General features: G+C 55.8%; 3 protein-coding genes across 3 annotated transcripts in view; 2 read left to right on the forward strand and 1 right to left on the reverse strand.

The window, feature by feature from the left end:
- Positions 1-7337, reverse strand: part of LRCH4 (leucine rich repeats and calponin homology domain containing 4) — a 16421-nt gene extending 9084 nt beyond the window's left edge. Inside the window, exons 1-9 of the mRNA XM_042782968.1 lie at positions 7115-7337; positions 3491-3635; positions 3207-3333; positions 2920-3025; positions 980-1116; positions 746-861; positions 503-602; positions 227-317; positions 3-138 (exon numbers count right to left, since the gene is read on the reverse strand). Coding sequence (XP_042638902.1) covers positions 3-138; positions 227-317; positions 503-602; positions 746-861; positions 980-1116; positions 2920-3025; positions 3207-3333; positions 3491-3635; positions 7115-7337 — 1181 coding nt within the window. The remainder of the gene's footprint in view (positions 1-2; positions 139-226; positions 318-502; positions 603-745; positions 862-979; positions 1117-2919; positions 3026-3206; positions 3334-3490; positions 3636-7114) is intronic.
- A 524-nt stretch (positions 7338-7861) lies between these two features.
- FBXO24 (F-box protein 24) lies at positions 7862-17445 on the forward strand. The gene is made up of 10 exons (XM_007955841.2): positions 7862-7900; positions 10493-10591; positions 10688-10871; positions 11810-12048; positions 12335-12569; positions 13229-13387; positions 13649-13770; positions 14012-14143; positions 16652-16822; positions 17098-17445. The coding sequence occupies exons 1-10, from the start codon at positions 7862-7864 to the stop codon at positions 17443-17445; spliced, it is 1728 nt and encodes a 575-aa protein (XP_007954032.1).
- Positions 17446-18762: 1317 nt separating this feature from the next.
- PCOLCE (procollagen C-endopeptidase enhancer) lies at positions 18763-23705 on the forward strand. Its single transcript, XM_042782972.1, has 9 exons — positions 18763-18857; positions 19687-19795; positions 20170-20428; positions 21290-21414; positions 21828-21964; positions 22222-22496; positions 23037-23114; positions 23241-23411; positions 23539-23705. The coding sequence occupies exons 1-9, from the start codon at positions 18763-18765 to the stop codon at positions 23703-23705; spliced, it is 1416 nt and encodes a 471-aa protein (XP_042638906.1).
- Positions 23706-23804: the final 99 nt, after the last annotated feature.

A 23804-nucleotide genomic window follows, 5' to 3' on the forward strand; every position in this document is an offset into this window, starting at 1 on the left:
CACCCCCTCCCTGCAGCTCTCCTCTCTCGTGGCTGAAGAGGGACATGGGCTGGACCCTCACCTCAGCAGCACCTCGATCTTCGTCCTCCCCAGGCACGTGGCTGTCAATGAAGTCAATCTGCTCAGGGTCCCCATCAGCTAGAGAGGCCAGGGGCGTGTCAGCAAGCAGATGGGCCCCCAGCCCTCGACCATGCCCCTGGCCCCGACCCCTGGCTCTCCTGCTCACCGACGCCGTCCTCCCTCCGTTCCCTGGGCCCCCGAGGCTCCCGGGCCAGCTCCGAGATCCGGAATGACAACTCCGAGAATTCATCTGTTGACTGAAAAGGCAGAGATGTAGAGACGGGAAACGCCTCTGCGAGGGTTCAGGGGTTAGGAGCTACCGTGTGAGACTAGCCCTTGCCAGGTACTTGGGAGAGAGAAGGAAAAGGACAGCTGCGCCCACCTTCTCTCACTCTTAAGGTGGAGGTCCAGGGAAAAGCTCCCTTAGAAAGGAAGGCCTTACCTCGTTTCCAGACCACCTTTTGCTGCCACTGTCAACACTGTGGAAGCCTGAGTCCAGTCCACCATCGTACCGACGTCCCGGGAATAAATCCTCAGGTGGGCTTGGGTCAGCCAGAGACATCTGTCAGTCTTAGACTAAACAGCAACCCCCTCCCCTGTCCTCCCACCAAAAACCATGGTGTCCCTGGTCCCAGGAAGGGGCATTACGTGCCCAGGGTTGGTTTCCTTCCCACCTGAGACTTACCAGGGACTGAAACTTGGGGGGCGAGATGGGGCCAGGTCCCCCAGTGCAGAGCCTCCCCGCCGCCCAGCCTCGGTTGACAAGTACTTGAAGATGTGAAGTTTCCCCTTCAGGCAGATCTGAGTGGGGGACAGAGGGGTCCTCCTAAGATTTTGTTTGTCTGCCGAAGGAGCTTATCCCCCCGACTCCTGCCCAATCTCATCCCTGCCCCCATGGTGCCCCCACCCCACCCCTCACCTGGGCAGGGGGGCTTTGCAGGGGGTTGCTGTCCAGCAGAATGACCTGTAGGTGCCTGAGGCGGCAGAAGGAGACTGGGATTCGGGAGACGCGGTTACAGGAGAAATCCAGGCGGACAAGAGGAAGGTCCCCCAGCTCTGGGGGTGGGCGAGGGAAGAGTCAGGAGCATGTCCAGGTCCAGGGAGGGGCACCGTGCTCACTTCCTCCGCCCTCTGCTCTGGCTGGCCAGCCACCCCTGCCCCTGCTCTCCTGGGTCCATCACAGCCCCTTCCCTGACCGGCTCAGAATGTCCCCCAGCAACAACCGCTTTGCTTCCCTTCCTGCTCAACTCTGGTCCTCCTTCCAAGCCACACATCCCTCACCAGGCCTACCTGGACTTCAGGGCCAGGCATCCTTCAAAGAGGGATGCTTCCCTCTCTGTCTCCTCACCTGCCCACTTCACACTTGAACTGATCCTTCGAGTGATCACCACCAGACAAAAACCAAACCACGATACCCCAAACCTTCAAAGACTCGGGGACAGAGCTGTGCCCTGCACAAAAGCACCCAGTCAAGAAGGGCTAAATACCATCTGCCCTTTACTAGCCAAGCTTACCCCCTGGGGGAGGCCTGCCGGCCCTGGAAGGGGCGCTTTATTCTAATTCTCAAGAGTGCACAGGCTGGACCCGTGAGGGCCCTGACACAGAATATACGGCATGGCTCCGGCACCTGGCACGGCCAAGGCCTTCGTGACCTGCTCAGCCCCTTTCCCACCTCATTCCCCACTCCGACCACATCAGACGACTCTCCGGTCCCTCAGCTTCTGGACTTTTCCGTATGCTGTTTGCTGAGCTGGGAGACCTCCCCATCTCTGTCTACATAGTTCTCAAGTGTCACCTTCTCTGGAAATCTTCCCATATTCCTCAAGTTGAAACTCACTGCCCCCCCCCGTGTCCCCAGAAAGAGTCCTGATCAAATGCTTATTTGTACCCCTACTGACTTGGAAAGAAAGAGAGCAGGTACAGAAAGTGAGGGTGGGGAAGCTCCAAAAAAAAATGGATGACCAACTGAGTCCCTGCTCTTTGTCCTGAAAACCAAGTCCACGCCCTCCAGAACAAGAGAAGGCCCCCCGCCCCAGCCCTGACTTGCCTCTAACCACACCCATGCTGGCCATGCTCCCTCCCAGCTCCTTGTTTGCCCATGTTGTTTCCCTGCTGATGCAGACGGATGGAGAATCTCCTTCAAAGGGCAGCCCCCCAAGCAGAACCGAGCTCGGGCTCCCAGGGTTCTTTTAAGCCTCACGCTCTAACACTACTTCCCTCAAAGTGTTCCAGGAACATTTCTCTCTCTCCACCAGTCAGCCATTTAAGAGTCAGCCTGGATCTTAGCGACATCTCCCACACCTACCTGGTCCCCATCTAAAACACAGGAAACACTAACCAAAGACCAAAAAAAAAAAAAAAAAAGCTGGCTGAATAAAAAAGGCTTGTCTGCTTTGAAGCAGAAGCTATCAAATGTTGGTGTGTGTTACAATCAGCTCATTAAAATGGGGTTGCTTGGGCCCTAGTGAGGCCCTGAGGATTCAGAATCTCTGGGGAGGAAGCCTGGGCATCCGACACTCCTGGGACCTGAGAGCGCCTGCTGGGGGAAGTGGTACCCCTGGAGGACCTCAAAGGTCCCTTCCAACCTTGAGATTCTAGTGCTGCAGACGCATGCACCGCCTCCTCTTTCTGGGCCCGTTTCCACTTAGTAAAATAGAGCTAATAATCCAAGAGCCCATCTCAGAGGATGGTTAGTCAAGATTAAACAATTTAGTTTTATGAATTACAAAACCCTGGGCAAACAAGACATGATTCTGCACTGAAGAGTCCTTGACTGTGACTCTTCCACGGCAGATACATGCACACACACATGCACACGCGTGCACACGCACACACCCTCCTGTTCGTCAATGCCCTCACCATCAGGTAGGATGCTGAGCTGATTCCTCCGGACATTGAGATCCCGCAGGGAAGGCAGGCTACACAGCTCTGGGGGGAGAGACTGCAACTCATTGCTGCTCACATCCTGAAATGAGGAAAAGAAAGTGAGAAAGAGATTAAGAGCGGGATCATCAGAACCTGCCCTCCCGTCTCTGGCCAGCTGCCTTCAAGCTTTTCCCCTACACCCATCCTCCCTTCCTCCTTCTCCCATGTCCCCGGTGCCTGGCTCCACAGTCCCCCTTCTCGGCCTTGTTCCCTGTCCTCACAAGCTGCCGCAGGCTTCCCAAGGCCCCAATGTCAGGAGGCAGAGCTCCCAGCTTGTTGTTGCTGACGACGAGCACCCGCAGCGGCAGCTGGCAGATGTAGGGTGGCAGCGACGACAGCTGGTTTCGGCTGTGAGAGGCAGAGAGGCAGGGGGCTTACCCTCCAGGCACAAGGTCCCAGGACTCCCCTCCTCTCAGGGTCAGAGAGAGGGTCACTGAGGGTACTATACATTGGGACTTGCAGTGAGAACAGGATCCCCACCCTCCCCTGACCCTGCCTCTTCTACCTGAGGTTGAGGTAGGTGAGGGCTGTGAGATTCCCCAAGGCTGGATTCAGGCATCTCAAGCAGTTATGGTAGAGGCTCAAGCCCTCGAGAGACACCAGCTGGCATGCTGCCTCAGGCACCTCGGGGAACCGGTTCCGGGACAAGTCTAGGAGAAGCAAGTGTCAAGAGAGCTATGGAAAGGCCCAGTTCTGAACAGCAGGATCTTGGATTTCCCCAAAGTCAGCTGTCCAGCCTCCTACCCTCAGCAGACATAAGGAATCAGGCCTATACACCTGGGTGTCCTGGGGAGATAACAAAGATTTCTGCAAACTGGAGCACATTCCAAGCATGATGATAAAGACACAGAGTCACTGGGCTGCAGCCCAGACCTGGGAGGAGGAGCCAAATATCTTCAAATGCATGAATGAAGGGCTGTCCTGGAAGGGAATGCTTATTATTCCTGCTGTTCTGAAACGACAGGAGAGGTGGAAGGCAAAAGGCAAGAGGCAAGAGAGGGCTGGTGCTCAAGAGAAAATAGCAGGGTGATGGTCTAGGAGGCTCCAGCTGAGAATACGGAGAACACCCAGGGGATGCCGCTGGGAGTGGCGCTCCCTCCCACTGCAACCTGTTTTCAACAAGGTGAACCATGAGGGGGAAACCAAGGGTCACTATACAGTGAATCTAGAGATTAAGGCAGGCCCCAACACCTGACAACAGTTTTTCGTCAGGCCCAAGGGACTGTGAAGTTACAGATTCCTAAGGACAGGGAGGAAAGAACCAATCAACCAAGCTGGGGGTGGGAGCCGGGAGTCCTCAGGCCCCTCCCATCTGGATACCCCTGGCCCAGGGGTGGACTCCTTCCCACCCTCTGGCAGGCCTCACCAGCCTTCTGCTACTTCCTCTCTTACTGTTCCAGACTTCAAGAGTGAGCTCCTTTGCCTGCATCTTGGGCATGGGTGAGGAGTGGAGAGGGTAGAGGAGGGGAGAACTCATCATTACCCCTTTATCTCAAGAGATAGCCTGCTACTTCAATATAAAGAGTCAGGCATTGGGGTTCCTTCCAGTCTGGAGATTCTAGATGCTTAGCCATCAGAAGTTGGGGTTTCTCCTTCCTCTGCTTAGCCTATGATGGGAGGAGCCTAGGCTCTGCTGGGGGAAGTCCCAAGCAACAGAACTTGGGTGAGCTTCTTAGCCCAGGGAGGGGTGAGCAAAAGTTGGAGAGAGCTGGGGTATATCCTCCAAGGAAATGAGTCTTGTGACAGGAAATGAAGTAGAAACAATCTGTCAGGTTCTGTCTCTGGGGGCCCCTGTGTTTACCAGGGAGGATGATAGCCTGCTGTCCCAGGAATCATCTCTCTCCCTTTCTGCCCCAGCCCTGGAGCACACAGACAGAAGGCCTGTCACGGGAGAAGGCAGTTCCGGAGACGGTAGGAGGACCACATCTGGTCCTCCCACCCTCATCCTCCACCTGCCTGCCTCTCCGTGTCCACAAATGTGTTTGTGTGCGTGCGTATGTGCATGTGGATGAAGGGGGTGGGGGAAAAATGTTATGATGGGTAAGTGGGTGGCAGGGGGCAAAAGCCAGGAGAGGAAGGGAGCCCAGGCTGGAGGAGGCAGGGCACCAGAGGCACAGGATGTGGTCTAAAGAGAATGAACTATACTTCTCCTTTGCTGGAGCGGCCCCTCCCCCCACCTCAGGATTCTTCCAACTACTGGGCCCCAGAGGACAGAGTCCATGGGACATCAGCAACCTGAGCCACAGAAGACATGCCAGGGAAGGCACTGGTTCCAGAAGAGCTGGGGAAGCAGGAGCAGAGAGTTCAAAATGATTCCAGAAGCAGAGCATTGAAGTTTTTAGTCTGGATTGGGGGTCAAGGGGGTGTGGAGGGCAGGGTATGGACAACACCGACTGCGTTTTTGTCACTTCCTCTTTCCACCCCAGGCTATAAGCACCCTGCTTGGGCAGAGGGGGACAGAGAGAGAGTTTTGGACAAAATGGACCCCACTGGGCCTAGAACCGTGGTCCTTGGAAAGGACTGAGGATTCCTGGGTAGAGAACAGGGAGGACAGAGAGGGATTTTCCTGCTTCACCAACCAAGCTCAAAGAACTGGCTGCACCCTGAGCAGAAATGCTGGAGGAGGAGCTGGGAGGGGCTGGGGAGCTCCGGCTAGCTTTCCCCATGAGTCCACTCACAGAGGCAGAGCCCTAAGGAAGTAAAGGATAACATTTGGTCTTTGTCAAAAAAACAAGCAAGGGGGAGGGGAACAGAGGGCGAGTGTCACACAGCTGCTGAGGTCAATCTGGTGCTGCCGCCAGGGAGACTGAGAGCAACAGGCCCAGCTTCTGGGGGCTCTCCCATCTCCAGAACTCACTGACTGCATAGTGGGCAAGTTCGTTTACCTAGCAACCCAAGCCAAGCCAGGAAGGTTCAACCGGTTCTCCCCAGAACAGTAAGAGAAAGAAAAGAGTAAGTGCCCGCTGAGTGTCTGCAGGTGAGCAGGTGCTTGGGGAGAAATGCACTCCCTTGGGCAGTGGCATCAGAAGGGCATCCTCTCATCTAGCTCCAAGTCCAGAGCTAGGACGACTTGAAGACGAGAGGGGGAGGCCTCCTCATACCCTGGGCTTGGCTGGGGTGGCTTCGAGAATGTAGTCCTCCCCCTCCCTCCTCTTCCCTGCAGCTGCCAGCCCAAGGTCATAGGCTTCCTCTTGAGCAGCTGGGCCACACTGGGACTCATCGGTCAGAGAAGAGCCCCCACCACCTCCTATCAACAGATACCAGGGTGGAGAGAATATTATTATTATTATTAGATGGAGCCTACGGATGGGGGAGTGGAAGGACAGTGTCTAGCTTCCCAACACTCTCAGCTGGGAGATAAGATTTCCTTCTTTCCAGCAATGGCTTCAAGCCCCTCCCTCCAAGAAAAGCAGAGACTGAAGAGAGAATTCTAGGGTCCCTATGAGATCACAGGCTCCACAGTGACTTCACACACTCAGGGAGGAGGTGCAGCCTCACAGACAGGGGCTCAAGGATAATAGGAAGGCGAGCTCACGGAGAAGAGACGAGACAGGTAGGTAGGTGATTTGCTTCTTTCTCATAGGCTGGCAGGGTGAGGAGTGGAGAGAGCCAGTGACCTTAGGGGGCGGGACTAGAAGGAAAGTAAGCAGAAACCTCAAGTGCTTAGGGGCAAGTTCATGGGAAGGGGGCACCCGGGGATGCCCAGATCTGAGCGGAACAGGAGTTGGAGACGGAAGAGGAGGAAAGAAACCAAGTGGCTGGAGGAGCTCATTGGGGTTGCTTTACGGAAAGAGACGAGCTGAGGTTGAAGAGGCCATGCAAATGAACCAACCAGGTGAGGGGCGGGGCCAGTCTACAGGTGCGCTGATATGCAAATAAAGAGAAACAGGGTCTCTCCACAACGCTCAGCCAGGGAGTCTGGGCGTTCTGTGCAATGAGTACATTCTTTGTCTAGCAGTTCCTAGAGCAGGGACCGGGTGGTACAGGCTTATGCAAATAAGGGTCAAGAACCGCGATAGCCAGGTAGAAGGGAAGGGCCACAGACGCCAGGGCTGAAAGCGCAACAAGCAAAAGGGGCGGGACTACATAAATGACGTCTCGCCCCGGCTGGCGGCCGGGGGGCACTCACCAGCCTGGGTGATGTCTGACAGGTCGTAGCTGCGGGCCGCGCCCCGGGGAAACTGCTTCAAGCGCCGGTTGGACAGGTTCAGGGTCCCGGTGGCCACGGCCTCCTCTAGGGCCCGCTCTGCACTGCGGCTCCCGGGCAGTCCCGGAGACCCTGGAACGGAGGTTGTGGCCGCCGCCTCCTCACCCCCGGCGGCAAGTGTGGCCGTTACCACCGCCGCCGCCATCCGCTCCCGGCGGCTTCCGCTGCCCAACTGAAGGGACCGGCAGTCCCTCCTTGTCCCCTCCCCCTCCTCAGAGCCTCCGTAGTCACTTCGAGGGGGAGGAAGCGGAGCTCAGGGACCCAGCGGACCAATCGTGGTCTGGAGACGCGTCAGGAGAGGCGAATCAGAACCTGCCGGGGTTGGGGGTGTGGTATGTGGCAACTCCAGCGCCGCGAGGGAAGGGGAGGGGAAAGAGAATGGAGCGCTCGTCAACCGCCGACGCTCCAGGCTGACCCGCCCCGCGCAGCCGCATCCAATACAATGCTTAGATTCCGAGATGGAGCCAATCAGATCCAACCAGGAGGCGTGAACGCCGACTCTCAACTAGAAGGCGGAGACGCAAGAGTCCACCGGCGGGTGAGCTTAGTCCCCGTCCCACGAAAACCAATCGCAAGCCAGATACAGGCGAATGACTGTCAAGCAGGCCAATTAAATCTTCCGGAGGGTCCCGGCCTCTGCTCTGAGAGACGGCTCTACTTACCAATAGCATGGGCGAGAAGGCGGTCCCTTCGCTCAGAAGGAGGCGGGTGAGCTAGAACTTTGAGACTGAGGTAAAGAATGTAAGCGCGGCGTGCTTGGGCCGGGTGGGAGTGGTGCAGAGGCTGGGGTGGGTGTGCAAGCCGAGCATGTTAGGGAGTGAGGCAGCGTGGAGGCCGTAAGAGAGACCGAGGGGGCAAGGCGAGCGGCCGAGGCCAGTGCCCGTGGGAGTTGCTGGAGCCGAAAGCATCGCGGAAGACCATTTCTTGTTCCGGACACAGAGGCCTGCGAGGGTCTGGGACTGCCAGGCGAGGAGGCTTCCCAAAGACTCAGGATACCCAGCTCGTGGAGGGAGGATGTAGGTGGAAGGTTAGGGGAGACAGGGAAAGCCTCAGATGTCTGGGCAAGCCCGGCCGGCGGAGGGCAGGCTTCCGCCTCGCCTGCCAACCTAACCAGAGGCGCGCCTCCGCGTCTGGCCGGCTCCTGGTCAGGAATTGTGGGGACAAGACCTGGGAATGTTAGAGCCTAGGAAGGACTCATCATCTAGAAGAAGGACGTCGTGTTGCAAGTGAGGAAACTGAGATGAAAGGAAGTTGATGAGTTAGCAAGAGAAGCCAGGTCACTTAATTCCTTGACACCGGGCCCTTGCCTAGCCCATCAGCTTTGACAATGGACGTTTTCTGTTCGCACCCCCTTGTTTGCTTTATGAGGTGAAACGGAAGGGATAGAGGGCACGCAAATACAAGAGGAATCTGAAAATAGTTTTTCCGCCTCTTAGAGTTCTTCTTATCATCCCCTTTAGGGGGACAAGTACCTAATCTGTTCCGTGTAATATGTTAATAGTTGCCTACCCACAAATAAGTTTCTGCCTCATAAATCCTAATATTGCTTAAAATATATATTCAGTTATTAAATTCCATTCTAGATATGCTAACCTAGTTGTTTATTGTCATAAGTAATAGCGTTTGTCCGGCTAGTTGACAGCAAATCAACTCTCTGTAACACTGTGCAGCTGAGGGCTGATTGTCCAACAGATTGGATTCCCTGGAAAAGCCAGAAATTCTTGGATTTATCAGCATAGATCTTCTGCTCCTACCTTTGCAGACGCAGCCTTCATTCATTTCTTCTCATATGTTTCATTCTCCCATAAGACTAAGTTAGGAGCTCTGGTAGCCTAGTGCCTAAGGCACTTGACTGCTAACCACAAGGCTGGCGGTTCACACCCACCAGCCACTCCTCGGAAGGAAGATGGGGCAATCTACTTCCGTAGTGATACCGCCTGGGAAACCCAAGGAGGGGTCGCTATGAGTCGGGGCCGACTCGACAGCACATAACAACAACACTAGACTGAGTTGGTAGCTTATAGTCTGGGAAATACCCTAAGTTTTCAGAGGAAGAAGTAAATCTGTCCTTCCCACCTTAACAGGTTGCCTTTCATACATGCAATGATGTTACTGTCCCAGGAGAGCTCCTGCTTTTGGATGTGTTTTTCAGAGTCAAAGGAGCACTGGTGGCACTGTGGTTAAAGCATTGGACAGCTAACCAAGAGGTTGGCAGTTCAAACCCAAAAGCCACTCTGGGGGAGAAAGATGAGGCAATCTGTTTCTGTAAAGATTGACAGCCTTGGAAACCCTATGGGCTGTTCTACTCTGTCCTCTAGGGTCACTATGAGTTGGAATCAACTTGATAGCAGTGGGTTTGGTTATGGTTTGGTAAGGAGTTTGTGCTCAAGTGTCCCCTTCTTATCTGGTACACACTTTTATGAGATAGGCAGTCATTAGCAGGGCCACCTTTCCTCCTTACCTACAAAACTGAGTGCACTTTGTTGTTGTTGATACTGTTTTAGTTTATCCTCTTGAGCTGCAAATTTCCTGGAGGCCCTGGCCTGTTGATATTTGAAGAATTCACCAGTTTTTTTACAGAGTTAGTGCTAAAGGCCCTCAAATGGAAAAACTCCACTACTCTAAGAAAAGGCCTTGTCTACAGTAGTTCACGCTTTATTTCTTCTGTAAAATGCATGCCATACCCATGAGCCTTTGGGATGCTAGAGCTAAGCTAGAACCCAGGAACTGTCTGTGAGATACAATCCCAGGCAAGGCTGGGGAAAATAGGTCACAGTGGCTGAACAGTGAGGTCACAGAGAGATTTGTTTGCCCCAGACTCCAGGGGGGGAGGAGTCAAGGAGGCAGAGGACCCCAGAGGTCCTCTAAGTCCAGGCAGGGGACATGGTGTGGGAAAGGCAACAGGGACGGGAGCCAGGGAGCTAAGCACAGGGGCCCAAGGGGCTCAGAGAGATGAAGACAGGACCACAGAAGGGGTAGTCAGGATGGTTAGGAGAAGCAGGAGACGGAAGGTGCAAAAATTCCCCTGGCTGTGTGGACAAGGACAGGAGGAGGGGCTCAGGGTGAGGGGGACAGGCAGGGGAAGGGCAAGGAGATAGCAGTAGGTGATCACAGGGCGAAGTTGGAACAAGACCGCTAGGGAAGGGTGACTGGTAGACCTGGAGAGAGAGATGGGATGACTTGGCACCACAGAGCTGGCAGTCGGAGCTGTGGGCCCTACGACAGGAATTAGCAAAAGACAAGCTGAGACAGGGAAAGACAGGCAGGACCCTCATGGAACTCCTCCTTCTCCATGGGTAGGTGAAGCGGAGCTGCCCTTCATGTGGCCCAGAGCCTAGGGGAGAAGAGAAGAAGGGGAGAGGGAACCCTGTTTCTGTTGAGTTGTTCCCCCCAGAGCTGGTGAGTCTGTGTGGGGAAGTATTGAGAATAAGAGACTGGAGACCACACCACCAAGGAGGCCCTAGTGACCCCTGCTTCCTCCCTTCTGCCCACCAGGTGGAGCATATCACCTCCTTCCTCACAGTCAGAGACATAGTCACCCTAGGCCAGACCTGCCGCTACTTCCACGAAGTGTGCGATGCTGAGGGCGTGTGGAGGCGCATCTGTCGCAGGCTCAGTCCTCGCCTACGAGAGCAGGGTTCTGGGCTCCGGCCCTGGAAGAGAGCTGCTATTCTTAACTGTACACCTTCCCCAGACCCTCCAGTTCTCCTTGCCTCTGTCCTACCTTACCCACTCGGCCAACCCTCCCGGGCCCTTTTCTCAAGAAGAAATTTGTTAGACTTAAACATACCTCCAAGTTTCTAGAACCACCCTCTGATAGATGCCCCACCCAGAGTCCCCATTACTAGTGTGCCTACCAAGTATCCCTCCAAATAGAAGTCGTCTTCTAAATGTTACCCGAGAGACAGCCTCTACCCACAAAACCTGGAGTTCTTCCCCCTCTAAGCCGGAGGTTTTCAGCCTTTTCACTGTTGACATTTTGGGCCAAATAATTCTCCATGAGGGGTGGGAGAGGCTATCTATGCATTATAGAATGTTTAGCAACATTTCTGGCCTCTACCCACTAGACACCAATAGTATCTCCTTCAGTTGTGACACCAAATGTCCCCTGAAGGTCAGAATCACCCTCAAGTTGAAAACCATGCTTCTTCTAGCCCTCCCAGGGAGCTCCTATCCATAGCCATTCACTTGGCTCACATTCTGGGAGATTTGTTAAGATGGTTGGCCTCCACACAACAGATCCAGAGCTGGGAATGAAGGAGGGTTACAGGCCTTAGTCATTCCTTTTCACTCTTTCTGGGTTTTGTCTAGAGTCTTAGTCTTATGTTTCTCTTTATGTCTCTGATGAAAGATTAGACCAAAGAAGTTCTCACTTAGAAGCATGTGTGTGGCCCTGTGCTGAGGTGGGCCAGAGATCTAAAATTCAGACATGGGCTGGAATTGAGGATATATTCTAAGCCTTTCATGTCTCCGTTAGAAGGGGTCTGTTCCACAGTCCTAGGGATGGAGAGGAGCCAGACTCCAGGGTGGCTGGGAAATCTTGTTTGCCCAACCTCTAACTTATCTCCCTAGTGTCGTCCCCGCCCCTTGAACCTTCTCTCTCCTTCTCTCCTCCAGACACGAAGGGCCTGTATTTCCAGGCATTTGGGGGCCGCCGCCGCTGTCTCAGCAAGAGTGTGGCACCCCTGCTAGCCCATGGCTACTGCCGCTTCCTGCCCACCAAGGACCATATCTTCATTCTTGACTACGTAGGGACCCTCTTCTTCCTCAAAAATGCCCTGGTGTCTTCCACCCTTGGCCAGATCCAGTGGAAGCGGGCCTGCCGCTATGTCGTGTTGTGTCGAGGAGCCAAGGATGTGAGTAGCAGATCCCTGACAACTAAGAACCCACCCCTCCTCCACATCAGGGCTCACAGCAGCCCTGGGTGTTCCCCTTAGGACATCTGCTCTTCCACACTGGGAACCTGTAAACAGGTCCTCACTCCCCAGCTCTGGACTGAAGTATCTCATCTCGCCATCCAGGACCCAGTAAAAGGGTCCTGCCTTTCTTTCCCTTGTCTCAGCTTGTCTTTTACTAATTCCTGTCTGTGGCCTCATCCCCTCCAAGGCCCTACATCCCAGGCACCCTTATCTTTTCCCACAGTTTGCCTCGGACCCAAGATGTGACACAGTTTACCGTAAATATCTCTATGTATTGGCCACTCGGGAGCAGCTGGGAGTGGTAGGAACAACTAGCAGCCGGTGCTGTGACTGTGTGGAGGTCTATCTGCAGTCCAGTGGGCAGCGTGTCTTTAAGATGACCTTCCACCACTCCATGAGCTTCAAACAGATCGTGCTGGTTGGTCAGGAAACTCAGCGGACTCTACTGCTTCTCACAGGTGTGATCCTAAAGCAGTGGTTCTCAAATTGTTCCCTGCAGATTCTTCAGGACCTGCTGCAGGGGGGAGGGGGAGGGAGGCCTCTCAGGGCTCTCTGCATGCCGCCTCATCCTGGTTTCAAACCAAAGAGATCTGCTTTTATTTGTCTTCTTCCTAAGATTCTGCCTAATATGTCATATGAATAGAGGGCCCTGCTGCTAAAAAATAGTTTGGCAACTACTGCTCTAGTGAATGCCTGGTTTTTTAATTCTGATCTGCCCAACCTGCATGCCGGGCATCACATTTTATACCTCAGACTACTCCCCACTTTTCCAACTTGACCTGGTTCCCTCTAGACTGCTTATTGCCAGGTAGGCATCTAACTTCCCAAACATTATTCCATACTCACTGGATTCTTTCAAGTTTGCTGGGTTTTCTCTCCATTCATCTCATGCTGAAGCACTCCCCTGATTTGTTTTTGGTGCTTACGGGCTAGAGTCTGGGGAACTTGAGGTCTCTATCCCTTTATTTCATCTCTACCCTTTCTCTTCTGGCTCTGCTCCCGGCAGCAAGGTGTTTTATCCTGTAGGGCTTAGGGAGTCTATTGGGAAGTTACTGTGGATATTGGAGGGTCCCTCTTCTCACATAGTTATCTGCCTTTTTATACCCCCTGCCCCCAGAGGAAGGAAAGATCTACTCGTTGGTAGTGAATGAAACCCAACTGGACCAGCCACGTTCCTACACAGTCCAGCTGGCCTTGAGGAAGGTATCCCGTTGCCTTCCTCACTTACGTGTGGTCTGCATGGCTTCCAACCAGAGTAGTACCCTCTACATTACAGGTAAGAGCTGCCTTCCTCCTTCTCAAGACCCCAGCCTTGGACAGACCCTCCAAAGACTGACACCCTTCTCCCTATTCCATCCCTATGGTGAACCACTTAGGGCATCCTAATGAAAAGATGTGTTCAGGTTCCCAGATATAGGTGCTGCATTTCTGGTGGGTGTGAGGCTCTCTGGATCTTGCAGCTTTCATCCCAGGTGGGGCCTTATCCCTGGAAAACTGGTGCCCAAGGCTACTGAGCTGAGGGCTCCCAACCCCCCAGACCAGGGGGGAGTGTATTTTGAGGTGCATACCCCAGGGGTGTATCGTGATCTCTTTGGGACCCTTCAAGCCTTTGATCCCCTGGACCAACAGATGCCGCTTGCTCTCTCACTGCCTGCCAAGGTAGGATCCTGAAGGAAAGGGGCAGACCAAAGTGGGAGGGGCTTTAGGGATCAGAAAGTACCAAGAGCCTACAGTAGGGATCCTTCAGTGGGGAACAGGGGACCCTGGGAGAGGGGTAAGGTAGACGACACAGACAAAAGAGATCAGCACGGGATGGCGGGTCAGTGGCTGAGAGATTCTGGAGCCCCAGGTTTCTCTGCAGAGATCCGAGTACCCACTTCCTTTCTGTCTTACCTCCTAGATCCTGTTCTGTGCTCTGGGTTACAATCACCTTGGCCTGGTGGATGAATTTGGCCGAATCTTCATGCAAGGAAATAACAGATACGGGCAACTGGGAACAGGGGACAAAATGGACCGAGGGGAGCCCACTCAGGTGAGACAGCACCTCTCATCCTGGTCCTCCCGTTCCCTAAGCCCTGTGTATCTCCACTGCTCCCCTTTCCATAGAATCCACTTTCCACTCTCTAGGGAAATTAAGCCAATCGGTATGCAGTACCTGTGATGCCCTTGCGTATCTTACCCAGGGCTGGCACCATGAGGTAGAATTCAGTGTCATTCCATGCAGTACACACTGTAGGGGCAGTAGGGATTTGGGGTCAGGGGGACCTGGGTGGGCTGGAGGAACTGGAAGAGGTGAGATGTGAACAGGGCTGGGTGGGTTAGAATAGGATTCAGATGGGGATAGGGAAAGGCATTCTGTGTAAAGAGGATGGGAATAAAGCATGCACATGCCTAGGACAATGAAAAGACTGGCCTGACCACGGCAGAGAGCGTGGATCAGGAATTAGTGAGAAGTGAGACTGTCTAGGTGGGTGGGAACCTGGAGGAGCAGAGATTTGGGAAAGAGTCATTGCAGGTTCTGCAGCAGGAAAAGGTATGGGCCCAAGAGGGTGATTGAGGACAGGTTGCCTGGCAGTAGTGCTGAGGAGGCCAGGGAGTGAGGAGCCTACTAGGAGACCGTTGAGTGACAACAGCACTTGAGACAGTGGTCTGGGACTAGTAGAGTGGCAGAAGGGAAGGGATGTGTATGCTGTTTCAAGGAAAAGAGTGGGCCCTGACAGCTTGTTAGATGTGGAGAGATATAGGGTGTGACACACATGACTCTGAAAGTAGGTCCCTTGAAGAAAGATGACATTGCCCACAAAGTGAGTTGGAAAGGGAGGCTGGCTTGAGGAGAGAGGAAGAGTGTGATTTGGACATTTTGCAGTGTTTGTAAAACACTAAAGTAGAAACGCCTAGCTGACTGTTAGGGATTCCATATTGGAAAAAGACTGAAATAACTCAAGTAGAGATCGAGGAGCAGATCATGCAGGCAGGGAGAACAAAGAAGAGGTGTCCCTGATGGGAGGGATACCCCTCAAATGCCATGTCCCAGAAGCCATGGAGCAGAAAGTTCCAAACAAGAGGAGGTTGTTAATGGCGACAGAGTGGTACTGGGGGAGTGTATTTACCAACATGGAAAGATGTTCTTGTTGTATTTTTAGGTGAAAACACTTTATGAAATAGTTTATATAGCACGAGCCCACTTTTGTTTAAAAATATGCTATTTGTTATATATTTGCATAGGAAACAGTGAAAAGGAATTTTAAAATTTTTACTTGCCAGTGTGTTACAATTTTTCTCTCATGACCCTAAGTGGCTTACCTGTGTTCTAAAAGCTGAAGCACTAACGGTCTCAGGAAAGTGAGTTATGGGAGAGGACCTGGGATTCGGAAGTGTCTTTAGAGAGGGCCCATCAGTCAGTAGCCTCGTAGGGAAAGGAGCCAGATCCCAGAAGGCTTGAAACTGGATGTGGTAAGGAACAAAAATGTGGCTAGTCTCAGACGGGTCGGGTAGGAAGCAGTGGGAGTCAGGTGGGCTTTTTTTTTTTTTTTTAATAGAGTAGCCAGGAGGTCCTGGATCAAGTGGGAGACTAATGTGGAACAGAAGTCAAAATCATTTAAAAAAAAAAAAAAAGACCAAGTTTACTGATCTGATAGAGCCTGGGGAGAGCCCTGAGACTATGGCCCCTAGTTACCCTTCAGATCTGGAACTGAACTCACTCCTGTGGCTTCCAGCCAAACAATAACAGGCATATGGGGGTGAACATTTAGGTAGATACACTCCTTGGAGCAACCAGACCACCAGACTGATCATTAGAGAACAGAAGGGAAGTGTTTGCACTTTGCACGGGGAGACAGTGTGCGTGTGTAGGGGGAGGAATACATAAGAAAGGAGACAGGGAAGAGGTAACTACAGGGAGGAAGTGGGAAGAGAGCTGTTACATTGTGGGGAACAGCAGTCAATGTCATGATACAAAATGCGTATGAACTGTGTGGAAAATTAATTTGCTCTATAAAGTTTCACCCAAATTACAATAAAAATTGAAAAAAAAATCAAAACTCACACAAAAAAACAGTCATTTTTGAAGGTAGTGACATGACAAATTAAAAAGTCTGGAGGGCAAGGGAGAGGAATGAGTGTGAGAAAACTCCTTCCCTGGCCACTGAGCTGGAATTGCACAGGGAGAGAAAGGGGTCTTAACCTTGGAGAAGTGGAAGGAAATTCCCTCCCCCTGAGGCTGGCAGGCTGAATAAGAGGCTGGACTCGGGGGCCACAGACAGGTGAGAATGAGGAGGCAGGGAGCAGGTCCTGTTCTCAGGGTCTGTTGTTCTGGAGAGCAGAAACGAGGTACCAACCAAAATGCATCAGACCGTTAGGGCAGAAGCACTGAGGAGGAAACGGTGTGCCAATCTGCAGTTAGCAGGGCAACTGTGTGTGTGACCCCATTTCTTCCCTCCCCCGCTTACATTCTTCCTTGAGCCTTCCTGTCAGCCTTCCCTGACCCGGCCCTCAGGCCCTCGGTGCAGCCCACTCAGGGAGCCTGGCCCTGTGTCCGCAGGTACATTATCTGCAACGCCCCGTTGCCCTGTGGTGTGGTCTCAATCACTCCCTGATGCTGAGCCAGAACTCGGACTTCAGCAAGGAGCTGCTGGGCTGTGGCTGTGGGGCTGGAGGCCGCCTCCCTGGCTGGCCTAAGGGCAGTGCCTCCTTCGTCAAGCTCCACGTCAAGGTCAGGCAATCCGCAACCGGGGAGGGCAGAAGCAGTAGAGCCAGGTAGCCCCCAGGCCTCATGCCCCAGTACCACCCTTTCTCCCTTTTCCCGGCAGGGACCTCAATTCCCAGTTCCCTCTGACCTTAGACAACCCGAGGGCTCAGCCAGCAGTCAGCTTGATTGCAGCCTCAGGGCTGGTTTGAGAGGGAGAAGCAGTAGTCCTGAGTGGTCAGAACTTCCCGGGAACCCCTGCAGTAAGGGCCCCGCTCAGCCATGCCCCTTTCTCCTCCAAGGTCCCTCTGTGTGCCTGCTCCCTCTGCTCCACTAGAGAGTGCCTCTTCTTGCTGTCCAGCCATGACATCGAGCACCACCTTGCCTACCGGGACCTGCCAGCCAGCAGGGTGGTGGGGACCCCCGAGCCCAGCCCCCAGGATGCTGGGGGGGCGGCCCGGGCCTGTGAGGAGTACCTCAGCCAGATCCACAGTTGCCCCACGTTGCAGGACCGCATGGACAAGATGAAGGAGATTGTGGGCTGGATGCCCTTGATGGCCGCACAGAAGGATTTTTTCTGGGAGGCCCTGGACATGCTGCAGAGGGCTGCTGGAGGGGTGGGCCCAAGCCCACCAGCCCCTGAGAGCTGACCCCTCTCTCCTAGCCTCACCCCTGGAGGGAGAGTCTGGCCCTGGGCCAGGGGCTAAGGAGAGGAGTGGTAGCAGTGAACACTGTGTACGCGGGAGGGGGACAGGGACTACCAGACATGCCAAGGTGAGGCAGGGAACTGTTTTATAAAATGTTCAGGGGGCTGCCCAGGAGGGGCCCCAACCTGACTATCATGGACAAGAGATTTGATGGACAGATAGAATAAAAGGCTGAATGAGGCCCAGTTTGGGACCCTGGGCCTGGGAGCGGAATTAGGGGGTCAGGAGGGGAGGCTGGGCAGGACTCCAGTGAAAGTGGCTCGGCTTTCGGTTCTGCTGAGCTGGCGGCACCTAAGGTCTTCAGCCCACTTCCCTCTTCCCACTCTCAAGACCGACCCAGTCTTTGTCTTGGAACTTCTGGACCAACCCAGCCAGCCTATACTCCTGCTTCCCCCCTTAGATCCACTCTCAGAGTTATCCATCCTGAGGAGGCCACTATTCTTCTGACTTGGGAAAGTTTCCTACTCATTTCCCTTCTCTCCTGTGAAGTCAACCCTTTCCTCCATTCCTCCTGTTTACTTGCCCAGGTCAGGTGTCAGGGGTCCCCCTTTTACTTCTCACCCTCTTCTGGGGTCTGCACAGACAGCAGCTCTCTTTTGGTCTCCACCCTCCTCCTCTTCTCCTTCATCCCTCTGCCTGGCCTGAGTGTGAAAAGCAGACTCAGTTTACTTTCTGAGTTTCAATGTAAGGGACTAATTTCCAGATCCACACCGCACCTCCACAACCACTCCTGTATCATCACGTATTTGGGAGAGAAGATCACCGGGGGGTGGGGACCAGACCGTAGCAATTTCAAGTGTGAAATAAGTTGGGGTAGGGGGTGGTCAGGAAGAGGGTGATGAGAGGAGAGGAGCCCAAGAAAGAATTCGCTCAGGTGCTGAGGAACCAGGGAGTGGGAGGGCCACGGGTGGGCCGGAGAGGCCTGGGGAAGGACCAGAGGCTGTGTTTGCAGGATGCTTGGGCCCTGAGCATAGTGGGGTTCCGGCTGTCATAACTGAATGCCTGCATCCTGGCTGAGGGCCTGATGCTCCCCCAAGCTCCACCCCCCAAGTTAGGTCAATATTTGTGTGTCCTAGACCTAGAGAGGCCCCTGGGCTCGCCACTGTCCCGCCTCCCCCACCCGCCCCACTGGCCAGTCCCCACGCCCACACACCCAGAGCTGCCTCATCTGGTACTGATTATCCTGCTGCCGCCGCCACTGCCGCTGCTAAACGCGACTGCTGCCTCTGTCCTGAGAGCCCCAGTGCCTCTCCCCCCGCCATGCTGCTTGCTGCCACAGCCTCCTTCCTGGGGCCCCTCCTCACTGCCTGGGCCCTGCTGCCCCTTGCCCAGGGCCAGACCCCCAACTACACCAGGTAGGTCTCCTAGCACCTTCCAGACCAGCTCCAGTGAGCTTCAAAAGCCATGACTCCTGGGGGTTTATGCCTGGGGGGGGGTGTTTGTGGATGCTTCTGCTAACACACCACCACCCCCCCAGATTGCCCACGGCCCCCATTCTGTGGAGCACAAGTCCATTCCCCTTTGCTGCACGATGCCTGTGTGTCTGCAGGTCACCACTGCCCCCATGCTTCCACCCGCCCCCCTCTGCCCTCCAGATGGGCAGATCTACCCAGTCCGTGGTCCCTGATGGAACCTGACGGGGCCGACTCCCACCTTGCCTGCTAACTGGACATCTGGGTTCCAGGCAGGAATTGGAGAACTATGGGGGAGAAGACACGCAAGAGGGAGTGTGGGAGACTTGAGAGTCATATACTCAAGTAGCCGGGATGGGAGCAGGCAGAGTGGGGGGCTCAGGGAGCCTGAGGTCCAGGTTCAATTTGAGGGCCATTTGCTTCCTCCATCTCTCCACCCCTTCTCCCCCACCGCCTTGCCTCGTGGCTGTGTCTACATCTGGAAGTAGTTAGGCGGCTCCTGTCCCCACTGCCAGGCAGGAGGGGGAGTGCTAAGGAGGATTCCGAGAGAATTCCAGCTGAGAATTCCAGCTGGAGTAGGGGTGGGAACTCCAGGGGGTTGGACGGATGCCTGAGTTACTAGTCCCACAGTGGGACTATTTCCCACCCCAGGCCCCTCCTGTCTGGCTGCCAGGCCCCTGATCCCTTAAGCCCTTCTCTCTCCATCCCCCTGGCTCCCCCATCCTCTCTGCTAGAGCTTGCACTCAAGACCGATCCCTCTTACGTCCTCCAGACCTGTGTTCCTGTGCGGAGGGGAAGTGACTGGGGAGTCAGGCTACGTGGCAAGTGAGGGTTTCCCCAACCTCTACCCCCCCAATAAGGAGTGCATCTGGACAATAACGGTGAGCAGTCCCTCTGGTCACTATCCCCTTGGGAAGCTGCCGATGAGGCCTGACTGCACCCTAGCGAGGCCCCAGCACCATGTTCTCAGCCTGGGAAAGTTTCCCCTGGGGCCACCGATGGCCTCACAGAACACTTGGCTCAAATCCGGATTCTCCATTCCCAACTTTTTTCCTGCCCTGAATTCTCCCCCAAGACCCTCAGGTCTTGCTCCCTGGCGTTACAGAGCCCAGCCCGTCTCTCTGCTCCCCGTGGGGTCCCCTACTGCCCCTTTCCTATTCTGGCCAGTTTCTGTAGGAAACGCTTGGGGGAAGGGGTGACGTCCTCTGCCTGAGTTAGGTGCGACCCCCCTCCCCGCCCTGGTCGCCGCTCTCAGGTCCCCAAGGAGCAGACGGTGTCCCTCTCCTTCCGAGTCTTTGACCTGGAGCTGCACCCCGCCTGCCGCTACGATGCTCTGGAAGTTTTTGCTGGGGTTGGGACCTCGGGCAAGCGGCTCGGGCGCTTCTGCGGGACCTTCCGGCCGGCGCCCGTCGTGGCCCCCGGCAACCAGGTGACCCTGCGGATGACTGCCGACGAGGGCACGGGAGGACGTGGCTTCCTGCTCTGGTACAGCGGGCGGGCGACCTCGGGCACTGGTGAGACCTCCCTCGCCTCCGCCGGCCCCGCCTCTCCTGGCCCCGCCCCCGGCTCGGGCCCCGCCCCCAGCCTTAACCGCAACCCTCAGGCAAACCCCGCGCCCCACAGCCTGGGGTCCCCCACACCTCCCTTAGCCTTCTCCCTCACTAACTGCCCCTTCAGTCCCTCCTCCCCGTCTTCTCTCCCCCCCCTCCCGCTCCCACCTACCCCTCTTCCAGGGCCCCCCCCAGGCGCGAGGCGGAAATGGGTCACCGACCCGCGGGTGGAATGGGCGGCCTGGGGTTACTGGGACGGTGAGTAACTGCCCGCCCCCGTCCGCAATCGGGCCCCTTTAGACGGGCGTGAGGGGGCACTCTTGGGCTGGGGGACTAGGTTTTTCAGCCCGGAGCCCCTTACACCCAGCCTGGGGTCCCGATTGCGGTCCCATCACCCCCCCTGGCGGCAGAAGTCTCCCTTCAGCTGTTCCCGGGAGGGCCCGCCCCCAATCGAGGGCACCCTCACAGCGAGGGCTCTTCGGCCCGCAGAAAAGGGGCTTTGCTGCCGGGCCGGGGAGATGGGATCTGCCCGGGGAAGAGGAGCGGTGTGGCTGCGGGTCTGGGGAGGGGCCAGACGGGAGCGTGCCCAGCCCTTTCCTCTCCCGGTTTCACCGCCTGCCTGGGCGCCCGGAGGTCCAAGACTCCCACGGCCTGGCTGCCCCCCCCCTCGCTCGCCCTCTGCTAACTCCCCCTCCCCCTCGTCTCCTCCGCTTCCTGACACCCCCACTTCCGAGCTTCCGGCACGGACTCCCAGCCTTCCAGCTCGCTCCCCGAGCTGACCGGGGGTCTCCACCGCCCCCCACCCCCGCTCTCTCCCCTCCCCAGAGCACCAATTTTGCGGGGGGCGGCTAGAGAAGGCCCAGGGAACGCTGACCACGCCCAACTGGCCCGAATCCGATTACCCCCCGGGTATCAGCTGTTCCTGGCACATCATCGCGCCCCCGGAGCAGGTACCCACCCTCCCCCCGCCCCTGCGCGAGCTGCCCTCGGGACCCGGGGCAGCGTCCTCCAGCACGCAGCCAGCAAAGGTTTATTCAGCATTTGCTGTGTCCCGAGCCCTGAGCTTGCGCTGGTGGGGAGCAAAGCAGAGACTCAGCCCTTGTTTGCACCCACACAAAAAAAGTGAAATTGCAGCTGGGATGAGGTACAGGGTGCTGACTGTGCAGAGAGGGGGTGGGGTCCTTGGGGCGCTGCTATGAGTGCATTAAGACGGGGCGCCAGTGGATGCTGCAAGCGACAGCGCAGGCTGCTGCAAGCGCCCAGGAGGCGGCGGCGGGGCGGAGGAGGTAAGAGGTGCAGGGCTCAGGCGCGCTCCCGGCCGCTGGGGGCGCGCCGCGCAGCCTCCGCTTCCCTCCGCCGCTAGGTGATCTCGCTGACTTTCGGGAAGTTTGACCTGGAGCCCGACACCTACTGCCGCTACGACTCGGTCAGCGTGTTCAACGGAGCCGTGAGTGATGACGCGAAGAGGCTGGGGAAGTTCTGCGGCGACAAGGTCCCCAGGTGAGGGGGCAGGATCTGGGGGGCCGCGGGGTCTTGCGTCACCCCTTCCTCTGGTACCAGAGGGGGACTGCGCTGCTGTTGCGAGGGCCAGAACCTGACTCCCTCTCCCCATCCCTCCGCCCCCAAATGTCTCGGCGGAGGAGGCACCAGGTCTGGGGTGGGCGGTTTGCGAGGAGAGCGGAGCCGGGCCGAGAGGTTAAAGGCTGGGGGCGGGTGTGCGGCTGGCTTTGACACCCCCCCATTACTCCCTTTCGCAGCCCCATCTCCTCCGAAGGGAACGAGCTCCTAGTCCAGTTTGTCTCCGACCTCAGCGTCACAGCAGACGGCTTCTCGGCCTCCTACAGGGCCCTGCCTCGGGGCGCCACCGAAGCAGGGCCGGCCCAGAGCCCGGGAGAGGACGCGCGACCTGCCCCTCCACCCAGCTCCAAGCCAGGCGAGGGGTCCAAAGTCAAGCTCCCCACTAAGCCCCGACTCCCACCTGCGGAGAAACCCAAGGCCTCCTCTGAGGCAGAGGAGACCCTGGTGGCCCCCGGTGAGTCTGGGGAGGGGGAGGAGTTCGGTCCTTGGGTCCTCTGATGCCTTCCATGCCAGTGATTAGTGTTAGGTGCTGGGACCCAGGACTGGATCTGTGGACGTGGAACCAGAGGCTATCTACAGGAAATAGCGCTTGTAGCAATGAGTTTTAAATTGCTGAATGGTCTGTTCCAGCCGGTCATGGGGACTGCGATGGCCAATAGAAACAACCCATTGGCTTCCTCCCTCTAGTGGTACCTAGGCCACCTGCCATACCTGCCAAGCCCTAGAAAGCCTGTGCTGCTATGGTGTTGTTGTTGTTTGCCATAGAGTCAGCCCTGACTCATAGCGACCCCTCCTTGGGTTTCCGAGGCAGTATCACTAGGAAGTAGGAATGCCCAACCTTCCTTCCGAGGAGTGGCTGGTGGGTTTGAACCGCCAGCCTTCTGGTTAGCAGTCAAGTGCCTTAGCCACTATGTTACCAGAGCTCCTTGTGCTGCTATAGGAAGGTGCAACTTGGGTAGGTAGCCCTCCACAAACAGCCTCCCCTCCCTCCTAGATCCATCCAGCACCTCCTGCTCAAAGCAGTGCCGGCGGACAGGCACCTTGCAGAGCAACTTCTGTGCCAGCAACTTGGGTAAGAAGCCCCAGCCCCCAGCCCTGTTCTTCCAGCTCTTCTAACTCCTTCCTGTCCCCAAGGCTGCCTCCTTCTGGTTCCAGTCCAGGCCTCCTGTCTCCTCACCTCACTCCTACTTTCCTACAGTGGTGACAGCAACAGTGAAGTCCATGGTGCGGGGCCCAGGCGAGGGCCTCACTGTCACCGTCAGTCTCATTGGTGCTTATAAAACTGGAGACCTGGACCTGCCTTCTCCACCCACTGATGCCCCCCTGAAGTTTTACGTGCCCTGCAAGCAGTGCCCCCCCATGAAGAAAGGTAAAGGAAATGTGGGGAAAAAGGGAGAGGGGACTTAGCCATGTGAGAATGATCAGGGTGGTAGGATGAGAAGATGTCTCCACAAGTGCTCCTAACACAAGGTCTCAATCCCCTCCCACTTCCCCAGGGGTCAGTTACCTGTTGATGGGGCAAGTGGAAGAGAACAGAGGTCCGGTTCTTGCGCCAGAGAGCTTCGTAGTCCTCTACCGACCCAACCAGGACCAGATCCTCACCAACCTCAGCAAGAGGAGGTGCCCCTCCCAGCCTGTGCAGGCTGCTGGGTCTCAGGCCTGAGACCCTAGCCAGTCTCCGGCCTCTGGCCCTTCGTTCCCTTTCTCATCCAAATAAATGTTACTTGACTAAGGCTGGCATCGTATCTCCATTTGTATGGTT

This window comes from Orycteropus afer, unplaced genomic scaffold (assembly GCF_000298275.1).
Source record: "Orycteropus afer afer isolate SDZICR_OR568_19922 unplaced genomic scaffold, OryAfe1.0 scaffold00542, whole genome shotgun sequence".
Taxonomy (NCBI): domain Eukaryota; kingdom Metazoa; phylum Chordata; class Mammalia; order Tubulidentata; family Orycteropodidae; genus Orycteropus; species Orycteropus afer.

What these genes read in the sequence shown, in the direction of transcription:
- FBXO24 (XM_007955841.2), top strand. Translation starts at nt 7,862, where the DNA reads ATGGGCGAGAAGGCGGTCCCTTCGCTCAGAAGGAGGCGG. An exon ending in GAGAGCTGCTATTCTTAACT is followed by an intron (nt 10,872 to 11,809) that starts GTACACCTTCCC and finishes TCTCTCCTCCAG; the next exon opens with ACACGAAGGGCCTGTATTTC. An exon ending in GACTCTACTGCTTCTCACAG is followed by an intron (nt 12,570 to 13,228) that starts GTGTGATCCTAA and finishes CCCTGCCCCCAG; the next exon opens with AGGAAGGAAAGATCTACTCG.
- PCOLCE (XM_042782972.1), top strand. Translation starts at nt 18,763, where the DNA reads ATGCTGCTTGCTGCCACAGCCTCCTTCCTGGGGCCCCTCCTCACTGCC. An exon ending in TGCGGCGACAAGGTCCCCAG is followed by an intron (nt 21,965 to 22,221) that starts GTGAGGGGGCAG and finishes TCCCTTTCGCAG; the next exon opens with CCCCATCTCCTCCGAAGGGA. An exon ending in GTGCCCCCCCATGAAGAAAG is followed by an intron (nt 23,412 to 23,538) that starts GTAAAGGAAATG and finishes CCACTTCCCCAG; the next exon opens with GGGTCAGTTACCTGTTGATG.